We start from the raw sequence: 13,747 nt of genomic DNA, 5'->3' as shown, positions 1-13,747 counted from the left end.
AAATATATACATAACAGTACGGTATTCTAAACAAAACATAAGAAGGAGGCTAACATCATCATGAAAAAAAACATAGGCTAGGTATAAAAACGATCACCAACTTATTGAATAAATAATCAATGAATAAATTGAATGTAGATTTTAGATCACTGGCTATTTAAAAACAAGTTAGAAGAGGTGTAGGGTAAAGTTGTAATTCTTTTAATTTAAACAATTTTGTTTGCCCTGTTTGTACATAATACTGGGAAAAAATGTCCAATCTTCTAATCTTTGTGTGATCCCTTCTCAGACTCCAATTTACTAATTAGTGTTCTACTAATGAAACTAACAACATGTAAATTCTCTTGACCCAAAACTAGTTTTGAAAATTTGTTTGTAAAAAAAGTGGGGAGTTCCATCAAGTTAATTGATTTGTAATTAAAGGTAAGTTCCGGTTTTGTTTTCAACAACCTGCATGATGAATTATACCAGTGCTTGATTTGTAAAACAATAAGGTGCCGGAACTGTAACCTATTTAATGTGATTAGTACCTATTTATTCCAATATTTTTATCTTTCCGAAGTATAGATATACCTGAACGCTGTTCCACCACAAATCCAGCACTGTATATGTATGACTAATTTTTCCATTATTGTGTTAAACCACGTACCTAATAAAGAATTGTGATTTCATGGCAATACATTTTTGAAGGCTTGCTATTTCTACGGGTTTAAGTTAAATGTTTAGGAATGACTATTTCCTTCCAAAGAAGATATCATAAATTAGTTAGAATAAAGTCCTCCGAATAGGCGAGACATTTTTAGTATTATCAGTATTTAATTCAAATTATTTTAAGTTTTGTAATCAAACAAACTAAGATGAAAATTGTGTATTAAACGAGTAACAGGATGACTGAAGTGATTTGGCTAAAATGTGTCTCCGACGTTGATGTATAATCTATTCCGTTTGACAAAACTAAAACTGATTGTTTTGACGTACTATGCAAGTCTTGTTATGAGAGAAGCCAAAATAGTTAACAAAATGCTATTTTCAAGACAGGAGATAGTGATTTAAAAAACATTCATACATGTATTTTTATTTTTTTTAAACCTAATGTAACAATCATCAGTCAGTTGTAGCTAGAGGTAGAGGTTATCTAAAACTATAAATAATATCTTGTATTTGTATACATCTCCAATGAAGCACCCATCATACTACAGGTACTTGAGCTCTAATTTTTATAAACAATCTCTGATAGAGCTGTTTAAAAGTGTTGCTTCTTTCACTACTTGAGTATTAACTATAAATATGGTAGCCAATCTGCATATCTTGCACTTTACTGTAAGCCTATTACAATATTAAGTTCCCATGCTGTAATAGTACTTAGGTCTAGGCTACTACTTAAAACTCAAAAGTTAATTTAATCAGATATAAAAAGCCAATCGGGAAAAAACAAGCTATCTAGCCCACATCCAGTTTTTTTGTAATTTATTTTGGTAATTTTTGTCTTCTTTTTGGTGTAGGGCTAATGTTGAAAATTAAAAAAAGTTACAGTATTCAACACAGTATTATACCCGAATATAAGAGTGCACAAAACATTTGGTAAGAAAACACAAAAATGCCATTTGAGGTACAAAATCCCTCCTTACCATGTCGGAACAAGAGCTCATATTAGCTTTCCTAATTAAAAATGCTGCTCTGGAGAAATATAGCGAACACTTCTGTCCTCGAGTTATGTATATGATGACTTGTCCTTGAGTCATACATGATGACTATTTATAGGTCTGTGTCCGATTGAACATGGAGAAAGGCTCGACTTTCATACAAAAGTGGTTGTGAACTACAAAGGTTATGTTGCATGAGTGTAATAATATAAGATGCCAACAGTAGACCTTTAACAAATATGAACAAAAAGTATTCATAAGTTCAATCTGTACCTCTATACGAAGTCATCTTTGCCTTCAACTAATATCTTGCTGACCATATTTTAATTGACAGTTTTACAACATGAAAATTTGACATAATATGAACGAATACATTTGAGTATCATAAAATTATATTTAAATATAATGTTTAAACGCCAATAACAGATTAAATGTTTTAAAAATAAACTGTCATGTCAATAGTTTTATGGAGATGTAAATTGATAATGTTTTTATTTTAAGCTCAATCATTCTGAATTCGTGATAGAAAGAACTCAATTTTAAGCTCTTACTCTTACACAAATATCTTTTGAAATTTAAATTTTAAAAACATAACTCGAGTTACACTTTTTTTTAAACCTTTCAGTTTTTTCTCTCTGGATTGTAGGCTACTGGCAAGCATACAAACAACTCTGTTGGCCAGGTAATTTGATAATTACTTTTTTCAATAGATAGTTAATATTTTTGTGACCTAACTTACTAAAAATTCAAAAAATAGTCATAAAGATCATTCATATTTAGATTTCCAATAATTGTAAAAAAAATTATAACAGCCAGTGTACTTCTGAGGACACGGCATTAGAAAGTTGAGTAGTTACGGTAAGTGTTGAGTTATTATTTTCTCTTGTTAATATTTTCTTTAGTGTTAAATTTAAGCTATAAGTGGCTGAGGATGTATCATCAGGACTTGTTTAAAGTGTATATCTTTTTCATACTCGTGTTATTTCTTTAATAATAGGTAGATTTTGGTAGAACTGGTTTTAGAAATAGTCCAAGTAAGCTATTTGACCATATGCAACACACATTCAAGCGATTACTACTTGGAGGTTAGAACATCCTCTCACAACTATTTGACCAACTGTGTAATACGCATACACTTTTTGTCTGTTCCTACCATTATACTTGGTTCAGTTTTGGTATAAGTTTGGTATAAGTCACAGAAAATCATAATTGTACTCCGCAATCGCGTGAAAAGCGTAAATTTCCCGATTGCAGACTTGTTCTGCGATCACAATAGTAAACTCCCATGACAAAGTTCTTGCATTAATTAGGACCCAATAAGCTAGAATACGAAAATTAGAAAAATTTGCATATTGTTGCTTTTATTTGAGCTATAAGATAATCATTTGCATTCAAACAATTTTAAAAGTAGGTACCTATACTTTATTTTATTTTTGCTGAAGGATTTACTCTGGGTTTAGTATCAGCCTATATGCTATGGCCTGTGACCAAAATGCCCCTGTCTTATAAGGTGTAGTTAGGTAGTATCTGAAACTGCAATACAGTAGAACTACAATTATCCCAACTCCAACTATCATGGTTCGGATACCCCTATAAAATTTTGGTCCCTTAGTTGCTATTGGTTGTATGGGCTATTAATTAACAGTCCTGTCTAAGAAACATGTCGGCCTTAGTCACTAATAAGTCTATAAGATCGCACCACTCATCCTACTCTCATCTCCATTCATATTTGGCTTAAAATATCTACCTTCGTATGGTCATAATTTCAGAATAAAGTATTAAGTATCCGAATCTCCAATTATCCGAATTGCTTACAGAAATAGTTTATAACCACAGTACAGTAATGAGAATCGTTATTAAAAAAGGCAGAAGTCGTGATCACGGCAAAATCCAAAACCTGTCTCGCGATCTTGATGTGACACCATGATCGTCTCCCGCGGTCACGGAAAATCATAATCGTACTCTTTAATCGCAGCAAAAGCGTAAATTTCCCAATTGCAGACACGTTCTGCGATCACAATAGTAAAATCTCGGCCTGACTTGCCTTGTTTTCTTTAAAAAGACTAATTTTTGGTAAAAATCCAATGATCCGAATAAGCTTATTGTAATGTTTTTGTAGAGATTTTAGAAGTAAGTGAAACCCTCATTAAAATTTCAATTTGTTTATATTTGTTACAGGTTGGTAATTATTGATAAAATAGACACTTCCATGAGAGAACACAATAGATAAACAATGGTGATGTGTGGTGGAGGTGAACATGAGAGAGATATGATTTAAACTCATTGGCCTTTAATGTGCTCCGATGTCTGACTCTACGACCAAGTTGGCGGCTCTGCCCGATCCTGGGAGCACCTCCCCTTCAACAGGTCAGTAGTCTTGGTAGAATCTCTTTGTATTCATATTGTATGTAGCTCACTCACTCAACTAAGTAAAATTCAAGCTACTGAATGAGCTTTGAATTTGGTCCTTCAAAAAAGTGGATTGAGGTGTGAACTTTGCGAAAAAACCGGGAACCTTAAGAAGGTATAAGCTGATTCTGATTCTTAGTTATCCAAAACTTTTGATTAGTGTGCATGTGATATTAAAGAATCAAGGATCTTGCGTTAAACACGAATTCCAGATTTTCCCATGATCATTACATTGTCAGGATCATTGAAAATCCTATGTTCACTGTGCAGTCTTGTGGGAGATGCCATCAACATGGAAAACATCATGTTTAATGTGGGTTGCTTCAACAGTCCTCGGAAACTTGTAAAAGCAGTTGGTACTAAACATTTGCTTGTTTCTGTTTCTATAGATTGGTCTTATGTAGGCGAGGCCTAGAGTCAAAATAAGTAATCAATGGTAGTAAAAAGAGAGAGGAAAAAATTGAGCTTTCTGAAACCTGATGGTTTGAGGAGGGCTAGTATTGCTGAACGTACTACTTGCCTTCAGAGTAATACATGACTTATTGAATTTCCGTTATGGACCGCACAGTGAATTTATAATGGAGTATAGGTTGAATATATTCATTATAATCATTCTCTCACAAAAATTAGTCAAGGCTTGCTTAACAAATAAATTAATGTAGGCCTAGTACTTTTAGGGACCTAGGAAATAAACTCGAAATCTGGCATGTTTGGGACTTGGCGATGGATTACTGAGACCATCTAAAAGTAACCATTTTTTTATTCATTTAATAATACAGCTTAAAACCAAGAGTGAAAGGAATGCATTAATAGACCTTGATTTTCTGTTGAACACCCAAGACATAGTTTTTAAATATGATAATTGCATGCCAAAATTGTGACAGATTGATTTCAGTTCAAGAAACGATAAAATTAACTTACTGTATTGATTAACTATCTCATGCTTGTGTATAAAAATATATATATTTTGATTTACTGTCAAAATTTGACGAACAACGCCTAATTGTTGTATATGTTGCAGGGGACCAGCGTCTGAGACAGTTGGAGGCCATTTTCCTCGGAGGACCAATCCAAGGGCAGGGGAGATGTTTCAGCATAGAAACTCTCCTAGACATCTTGATCATCCTGTACGACGAATGTTGCAACTCCTCCTTGCGGCGTGAGAAAACCGTCTCTGACTTCATTGAGTTCGGTGAGTTTCTGTTTACCAAGTGGAGAAACATTAACTTGATAAGGTAGAAAAGCCACTCTCCTCAAACAGGTCATCACAACACACTAGGCTCTTAAGTTTAGGGTTTGATTTAGGTACTACACAACGGTATTTATTGGTAAACCAATTTGGTTGCAGTGGCAACTAGTTTTGGTGTAGATTTATGGACCCTTTTTTTGATGAAAAGACAAAATTTTGCATCATATAAAGGTCATATTGTAACACACACTTAAAATACAAACACAAGAATATTAAATTTCGTCTGAATAAAATCAAAATACAACCCAGTGAGAGATTGGGTCTAGACTGGCAGTAACCTCAATTTATGAATAATTTGAGAGTGCCAGTCAATAGAAATTAATATCTAAAGAATTATGTAAAGGTTTATTTTCAGTTGTAAAATGTGTCTAAATCACAAAACATTTTTATTTTTCAGTTTGTATATTGATTTAATTTTAATTTTCTAGTAAAACCGGTTGCAACTTGTGTCAAGAACCTACGGTTATCCAGAGATGATTTTGAGATAATCAAAGTAATCGGTCGAGGAGCTTTTGGTGAAGTGTGTGTCGTGAAGATGAAAGGTACAGATAAAGTCTTTGCCATGAAGATCCTGAACAAATGGGAGATGTTGAAGAGAGCAGAGACGGCATGTTTTCAGGTAGGTTCAATGTTGTTAAATTATGTATAAATCTTAAGCACCGTTTTTCTAAATTAGGCCTGATCGACATCGGCCCTGAATTCCAATCACAGTGTAAACTAGTAGCCTACTCCTGGTCACGATTTGGCCAGCGACCATGAAGGGAGACCAGGAGGGATTTCCGTTGGATTTAGGGAGGAAGGATGGGGATTGTGCACTTCCTCTGGGGACGGATGTGAATCCCAAAGCTCTAGACCAGGCAAATCTCTCAGTCCAACCTTGATATGAGTGTCTGAGTTGACTTTAAAGTTTGTTTTTCTTGTTTTTGAAATGAAGGAACAAGATGTTTTGACAGAAATTATAGAAGTGTACAAACCTTACAAACGGTTGTGGAACACTTCTCAAGCTTTATATTTACACTTAAAAAACTCAGAAAAAAAATTTTGTAATCTAAAAATAACGTTCTACAATTAGGGAAAGCAATGCTCAGAGCTCAGATTGGGGGCAGAGAACGGGTCGTGTAAACACAACGCTCTGTTGACCAGGTAGGAGAATACTGACAGGGCGGGTACTATGCTAACTAGACATACACTCGAATGATCTTCAGAGTTGCCTTCTGTGGCTACCACAATTGAGAATGTTATGATAACATTTAAGTTTTAACTGTTATTTTAAAAAAGTATTAATGTTTGACTATCTTTTTTGCAGGAGGAACGTGATGTATTGGTATATGGTGATAGAAGATGGATAACAAATTTACACTATGCATTTCAAGATGATAACAACTTGGTAAGCCTGTTAAGAATTGTCAATAGTTAAAACTAATATCTCAATATCTGTACATCAGTATGGATGATATGTGATTGTAAATTAATAATTTTAATTTCTAATTAATTATTATCTCATGAGAAAAATATCAAATTAGTCCAGCCAATAATGTACATTCACTAATGCATTTATATACCTATACAGTAGAGTCCCGCAAACTCGGCGTAATGTGGACTGGAAGGTTGCTGAGTTTGTGAAATGCCGGGTTATCGGGAACTAGAGTTAAAAACAAGAACAATACAACTTTTAAGCATTTTAACACCTTTTTTAATTAGATTTATATTTCAAGATATAGATCAAGTCATCAGATATAGTACAACAAATCCTTAGTACGAGTTGCAAATGATTATACTTCTGGCTTGTGTCCATGTTTAATTCGGACTCAAAAAATCACTAATTTTCTGAGCCAGGTGATGGCCGAGTTATCCAGACTGCTGGGTTATCGAGTGCCGAGTATGCGGGACTCTACTGTATATATAAAACTTACATACATGTATACTTACTTACATGCATGAGTTAAAGCTTGATTTGTGCATTAATTGTATGTTTCTGTCCAGTATCTTGTCATGGACTACTACTGTGGTGGTGACCTTCTTACTCTGCTTAGCAAGTTTGACGATCGCTTACCCGAGGACATGGCTCGCTTCTATATTGCTGAGATGATTTTGGCCGTCAGCTCTATACACAACCTTAGATACGTACATAGGTAATTTATTTTTTAGGCTAATTTTTAGTGAGGCTAGCAGGCTTACCTGAATGGGAAATAGTACTATTCAGCACAAGAATCACAAAACTTTAGGCCTACCAGGGTTTAAGCTACGGAAGCTTTTTTTAACATTTTGCTATACACACCTTTAAAATACTACATTGTTTTTACAGGCTATAGCAAATTTGCTACAAATAAAAATTGAAGATTTAATGTTCATGTAATATTACTGGCAATCATTTTTTTAATGCTAAAGAATAATATTTTTATGCTAAAGAATAATATTTTTGCTATAGTTGTCTGAGAGTTTGTAGCATTTTTTTAAAATAAATTTCATCCCAGCCTATACCCTAAGGCCTACACAAGAATATTCCACTGTCGCTGACAGAAATTTCAACTAAGAAAGGGCCAGTTTTTCTCAGGTCTCTTAGTTGAAAATACTGCCGGAATGACAAATATAAGAGATAATTGGTAGTAATCGTGAACTTTGATTATCTAGGGACATCAAGCCAGATAACGTTCTGTTGGATGCCAACGGTCACATTCGACTCGCTGACTTTGGCTCCTGTCTGAAGCTGTTTGAAGACGGAACTGTCCAGAGCAATGTAGCTGTGGGTACGCCCGACTACATTTCTCCAGAGATTCTTCGGGTTAGTGCGAATGGTCCATATTAAATCTTTAAACAAATGTTTATTTTACGTTGCCTAAGTATGTTTCTTGCCAAGTGTAAACTCAAATTCTCTGTCGTGATCTTGCACATGATTTGGAACCTGTTCAACTCAGAAAACGTTGACTTTATCTCATGATAAGATAATACATTATTCAAATATAGACTCGAAAAATCAGTAGTTTTACAGCGGTGCCTCGGCTCCAAAAATGTTCTTGAACCAGAAATGTGTTATGGAAAGTTACATTATAAGGGAATGTACAAAAATCTCAGAAAGTTTTAATTATGTAGCTAAATTACCATTTGAGTACTTTGAGTCAGAAATGGAAATATCCATGTTTTTATCCACAGGCAATTGCTGGGTACTTACTGATATATAGTTACTGTCTGAAGCGGTTTACCTTATCACATGATCTAATGCCTACCCTTCTGTCTAGCCATAAACATTATTAGTTAGTTCCATTGCTGTGCGATGCTCTATTTTATATTTGTTTATGTTACACTTATAATGCATTATCAAGTCCTATTTATGAATATAATGTTATAGTAACCGATTCACCTTCTCAAATAAATATTACATGAACAAAACCTATATAAGTTTTTGTGTTAAGTTGGCCTGAGCCAATTTAGGATGGTTGCAGTTGAATTAACCAGAATGTACCCCTATATAATAAAATTAATTAATTAAGATACTTCTATCTATATTTTAAACTTTATCTTCTTGACAGGCAATGGAGGATGGTCAAGGCAGGTACGGGCCTGAGTGTGACTGGTGGTCCCTGGGTGTCTGCATGTACGAGATGCTTTACGGGGAAACTCCCTTCTACGCAGAGTCCCTCGTAGAGACTTACGGCAAGATCATGAATCACAAGGTAATGTATCAAAGAGAGATTTTTGTTTAGTAGTTGATGGAAAGTATGATTTAATAATAGCCCAATGACAAATACTTACCAGCTTAAGGACTTGTAGAAATATACTTTGATAAGGAATGTTGTAGTGAATTTCATCCAAATGGCTCTGTATCGGTAGCTGTTTAATTGTTTACATAACTGACAGTTTAAATATTACAATCATTTTAATTTTGACATTGTTGCATGTTTATTGCAACAAACATTTCTTTTTGTTCCAGAACTGCTTTGATTTCCCATCTGAACTAGGTTATGAAGTAACAGAAGAAGCCAAAGATTTAATGAAGAGACTTATATGTACGGCTGAATTACGACTTGGCCAAAAAGGTGTTGATGATTTTAAGGTATGTGTTATTGATCAATGTTATTTCGATCATAGTATATTTGGTAATAGATAAATTCTAGGTCAAGATTTACAGCAATTATCATTACTGAGTAGTTTATATCAATTGATAATAGACACAAGGATGGTTGTGATTATTTTCCAACTTTTTAAAAGTTAATCCATATGCAGAAATGTATTATATTCGCATGGTAATGTGGTTGTGTTTTCCAGAACCACCCGTGGTTTGCTGGTCTAGACTGGGTGACATTGAGGGACTCAGTGGCTCCTTACATTCCTGAAGTCTCGTCACCCACGGATACCAGCAACTTTGATGTGGACGATACTGTGATCCGTACCTCAGATACGCTACCACCCACAGCCAACGCTGCCTTCTCTGCACTGCATCTGCCGTTTGTGGGCTTCACCTTCACACAGGGCAGGTGGGAGATGCAGACATATCCTCTTATAGTAGAACTACAATTATCCAAATTAATTGGGACTGTACCACATTCATAGTCAGGTTTTTACCGGATTTCAGGGTATTTTACAGTAAACAGGCTGATTCAAGCTGATATTTTACTTTTGCTATCTCAAAGATTTTGCGATCAAAAGATCACGCTTTTGCCACGATCGCAGAGGACAAAATTGTGATTTTCTGTAACCGTGGTGAGAGACAAAGATATGTCTGTAAGACTGAGGAGCAGTTGCGGAAATAGATTATGTATGTTGTTATGGTGTGATATATTATAACTCGGTAAATGATTATGCAAGGAACAGTAAGAATATCAAGATTTTTGAAAGTTTCCTCACAAGATTTCCCAAAGCTCAGTCCCGCCATACACCTCAAAGCTTTGTGTTGAAGGAGTAGAAGTTTATTTATGTTTGTTACAGTAGTGTATCCCCATATTTCGATACAGTACGTTAAATTGGAATAAAAAATGAGTAGTAGATTGTTTTCAAAGTTTCAATATACTTTACCAAATCTTCTTAATATAAAAAGTTCTTTTACTGTTATGAAAGTAAATGTTCTTAGTTTAGCTTTGACATTTGTATTTCTTTTACTAAGTTCAGAATAAGTTCATAAACATTCTAATATAGCCTATTTTGATTGTTTCAATCAGTAAGGAGCATTTTGGTTCAACTACTTTCACAGGAATTGGTCTCAATAACTGAATACAATATAGCATAATATGTTTTATTATTTGTTTTCCAGTCGAGTCAGTGATCTGAGTCATTTCCCCATTAGTCCCAGTTCCCCCACTGGTGTACATACTACCAACAAGCGCATGCGTCTACTTGAAGAAGAACATCTTATCAAAAATACAGGTTAGCTATTGTACAAATTAAAATCTTAAAGCCATTTTGGTTCAAATAGTTCAGGCATGAATTTAATTTAAGGAAACTAAGTAGTTCCTTTTTTTAAGCATAATAACAATTTTCTATCAAAATTAGGGATGGACGAGACATAATTTTAAGTTTGAGACGAGATTCTATTTTCTCATCATAATTTGAGACAATATTATAGATCATTACTATCAAGAATTATTTGTTTGTGCAGTTTTACAATGAATAATAAATAACAATAAAGTAGGCCTACTATTAAAAAAACAACTAAAGTGCAATAACTTATTATTTATTACAAAGGTCAATACAAAAAGAGTGTACAAAATATCAAAAGGTTACAGCAACTTAAATAGTTATGAAGATCTTAAATAAGAAAATAATAAAACGAAACTAAGAAATCTTTAATGTAATACTGCAACATGCACATTACAACGAACTGTCTTGCAACAAAAACAGTCCATAAGAGACAAAAGAATTGTAGAACAGCACTAAAACCTCGTTTATCCGGTATTCATTTATCCGTGATTCTGGTTGAACCGGAGAGGTTCTGCTTCAATCTAAATAAAAATGACACTTGAAGCAAAAAATTTACATACGCAAAGAATAAATTAAATAAGAACGCCTTCACAAAGGAAACGCAACAAGAACACGCTCCTGTATTGCTGTTGCTGGTATTGCATAGACTTTCTGAAGGTGTTTTTAATCTCATCTCGAAAAAGTCTCAGAGCAAAATTAATCCTGCTTGAACAAACGAGAATTTTTTAATCTCGAAAAATTCGAGATCCATCCATTCTTAATGAAAATTAAAATGTTATTTTTATTTAGAGAGTGATGGGCTAGGTTCAGTTAAAAAAAAACACAGAACAACTTTTATCAGTCTGCTGTTTTTTAGGCTTATTGTGACAAATATATTTAATATTCATAAGGGTAATACTGAAATTTTAAACCTAATTCATTGTAAAAGATTTTCTGACCTCTTGGTTTTAGATCCAAAAAGCAATAAAACCAATGATGAGGAAAGAAGAATATCCCCCACCAGTGAATCAGGCAACGGACTACGTAGGTTGCAAGATGAAATCAATAGGCTGACCAAGAGAAATTGTGGTAAGTTTTGCTAAGGTAACTGTATTTAATAATCTGCAATACTTGAATATACAGAAATGGCACGTACCCCCTCCCCCCTCAACCACTTTCCGTGGGAACCCTGTTTAACTTGAAAGGGTAGTGTTGTGTTTTATTCCAATCTTAGCACATTTGCATTGTTTTGAACAACAAATATCTTAATTGTTTTCCAATAATGGCTTGGAAAAGTTTTTTATTACCTGCATGTTAAATTATTTAGTACATTTACTATGTTGCATTCTCAATGAAATAGTTTTAATTTTAGTAACTGATTTTTACCAATAGTTGTTAGAAGGTTCTTTTCATCAAATTGCATAAGGATTAAATAATTAATGATGCCAAATTACAAGAATATATAACCAAGCATCTCATGAGGATAATTCGAGGCATCGTACTGTACTTAAAACTCTAAATATCCTCTTTAACTAATAATGTGATATAGATTTAATAGAAAAATCATGTTACCCAGAAAACAATGATTTGAAAGTATTTCGATTTGAAAGTATTTCATAAATCATGAAAACAATTTTTAATACAACTAATAACTCATTTAAATAAATAAATCTGTCTACATATTGATATCATTTTCACTGGAGATATTAACATATTCAACTAACTGTATTTTTAGTATAACATATTTCAGTAGACCTGGACCTGGTTTTATCTTGAAGACTAACAATAACCACTTCCCCATAAGAGAATGGTTTAGCTAAAACAAGTTAAAAGATTCTTTAAACTATGAACTCATTAGCCAATAGAATGGAAAATAAAGAATTGAGCTGGATGATGCATAGTAAAATAAACATGATTAGATAAATGTAAGGGCAAACAAGTTCTGTTTTATCAAATCTTCTTCAAGAGAACATCCATTCGTTGTTTAATAACCCGTGATCAAGTTTTCTCTATAGATATTTATTTAAAGTTTAAAGCAAATTATGTTTTAAAAGTGGTTTTTCTATTGAGACTGATTAAAATTTTCACCCTCTTGTGTGTATACTATAAGACATTGTTAAAAGTGTAACATATTTCATATCAGTGGGTAGTGACTTTTGGATAAGGTCAGGTACTGTTTCAAGTTCATTTCTAACTTCAGTTTAACTCTAAATTGAAATATTTGTCTGATAAAGTGTGTGCTTTTCTATTGTTTTTATTGGTAAGGTAAAATTGTGTATGTTTCAATGTTTTAAATAAATACGTACTTTTAGTACTTTTACTTAACTTTTGTTGTGACCTTTGGCATTTCAATGTTAATAATAAACTTTAAACTGTGACCACAATGGTCAACGTGTTAAAACTATTTTCTAATCTTCCATATTAAAAATTTAAAATAGTAGTTTAGTCTTAGAGAGATTTTTTAAATGTTGTAATGAGCTGTGTAAAGTTATTCTTGTGCTGTAGTAAACTCTTACCCTTTCAAGAAGGCCTACTATCCTAAAAAATAATATCAGCCGGGGTATTATATCATTTAATAGTACAGTAATTGTTGCTGCTTTTCAGAACTTGAAAACCAGCTGAGAGGGTTGGAACAGATGGCTGATATCAAGGTATCCCCTCTACCGCACATGGACACCTTACAGAGGACTCGAGAACTTGAGAAGTGCCTCAGGCTACTCAAACAGGAGAAGGAAGAGGCTCAGAAGGTGAGTTTATTTGTGTGTTACTGTTAGCAAAGATTACATATCTGTTAGCATTTAGGAAGAAGACCTGGAAACCTGGATGGGGATTTTGATGTCCAAGAAATAATATGTAACTGTACCTTGTGTTGTGTGTGAATTATGAGACAAAAGCATTTCACGTTTTGAATAGTCACTAACTAAATCTGCCAACAATCCTGGGTTTTTCGATTATAACTATTGTCTTCGATTAAAGCAATGATGAAAACCACAATGCAAAACATGTATTTCTTATTGCCAGATTATAATCGGTCAGTTTAACTGCAACTTAATTC

General features: G+C 33.6%; 1 protein-coding gene across 7 annotated transcripts in view; it reads left to right on the top strand.

Moving 5' to 3' along the window:
* LOC128981961 (serine/threonine-protein kinase MRCK alpha-like) overlaps nt 1–13,747 on the top strand; it is a 79,492-nt gene that overhangs the window by 19,073 nt on the left and 46,672 nt on the right. For 6 of the 7 annotated variants that reach the window (XM_054400970.1, XM_054400968.1, XM_054400969.1 and 3 more), the window contains exons 2-13: nt 3,822–4,010; nt 5,074–5,244; nt 5,730–5,920; nt 6,608–6,688; nt 7,285–7,433; nt 7,933–8,083; nt 8,829–8,972; nt 9,230–9,352; nt 9,565–9,773; nt 10,547–10,659; nt 11,665–11,781; nt 13,297–13,439. In XM_054400970.1, the coding sequence (XP_054256945.1) occupies nt 3,947–4,010; nt 5,074–5,244; nt 5,730–5,920; nt 6,608–6,688; nt 7,285–7,433; nt 7,933–8,083; nt 8,829–8,972; nt 9,230–9,352; nt 9,565–9,773; nt 10,547–10,659; nt 11,665–11,781; nt 13,297–13,439 (1,656 nt within the window). In that variant the 5' untranslated portion in view covers nt 3,822–3,946. Of the gene's footprint in view, nt 1–25; nt 424–3,821; nt 4,011–5,073; nt 5,245–5,729; nt 5,921–6,607; nt 6,689–7,284; nt 7,434–7,932; nt 8,084–8,828; nt 8,973–9,229; nt 9,353–9,564; nt 9,774–10,546; nt 10,660–11,664; nt 11,782–13,296; nt 13,440–13,747 lie in introns of those variants that run through there. The other variant, XM_054400965.1, reaches the window with a different exon arrangement.

This window comes from Macrosteles quadrilineatus, unplaced genomic scaffold (genome assembly GCF_028750875.1).
Source record: "Macrosteles quadrilineatus isolate MER2022 unplaced genomic scaffold, UCM_ALF_1.0 Scaffold_60__1_contigs__length_738512, whole genome shotgun sequence".
NCBI lineage: Eukaryota > Metazoa > Arthropoda > Insecta > Hemiptera > Cicadellidae > Macrosteles > Macrosteles quadrilineatus.
This window is presented reverse-complemented; position numbering and strand designations above follow the sequence as displayed.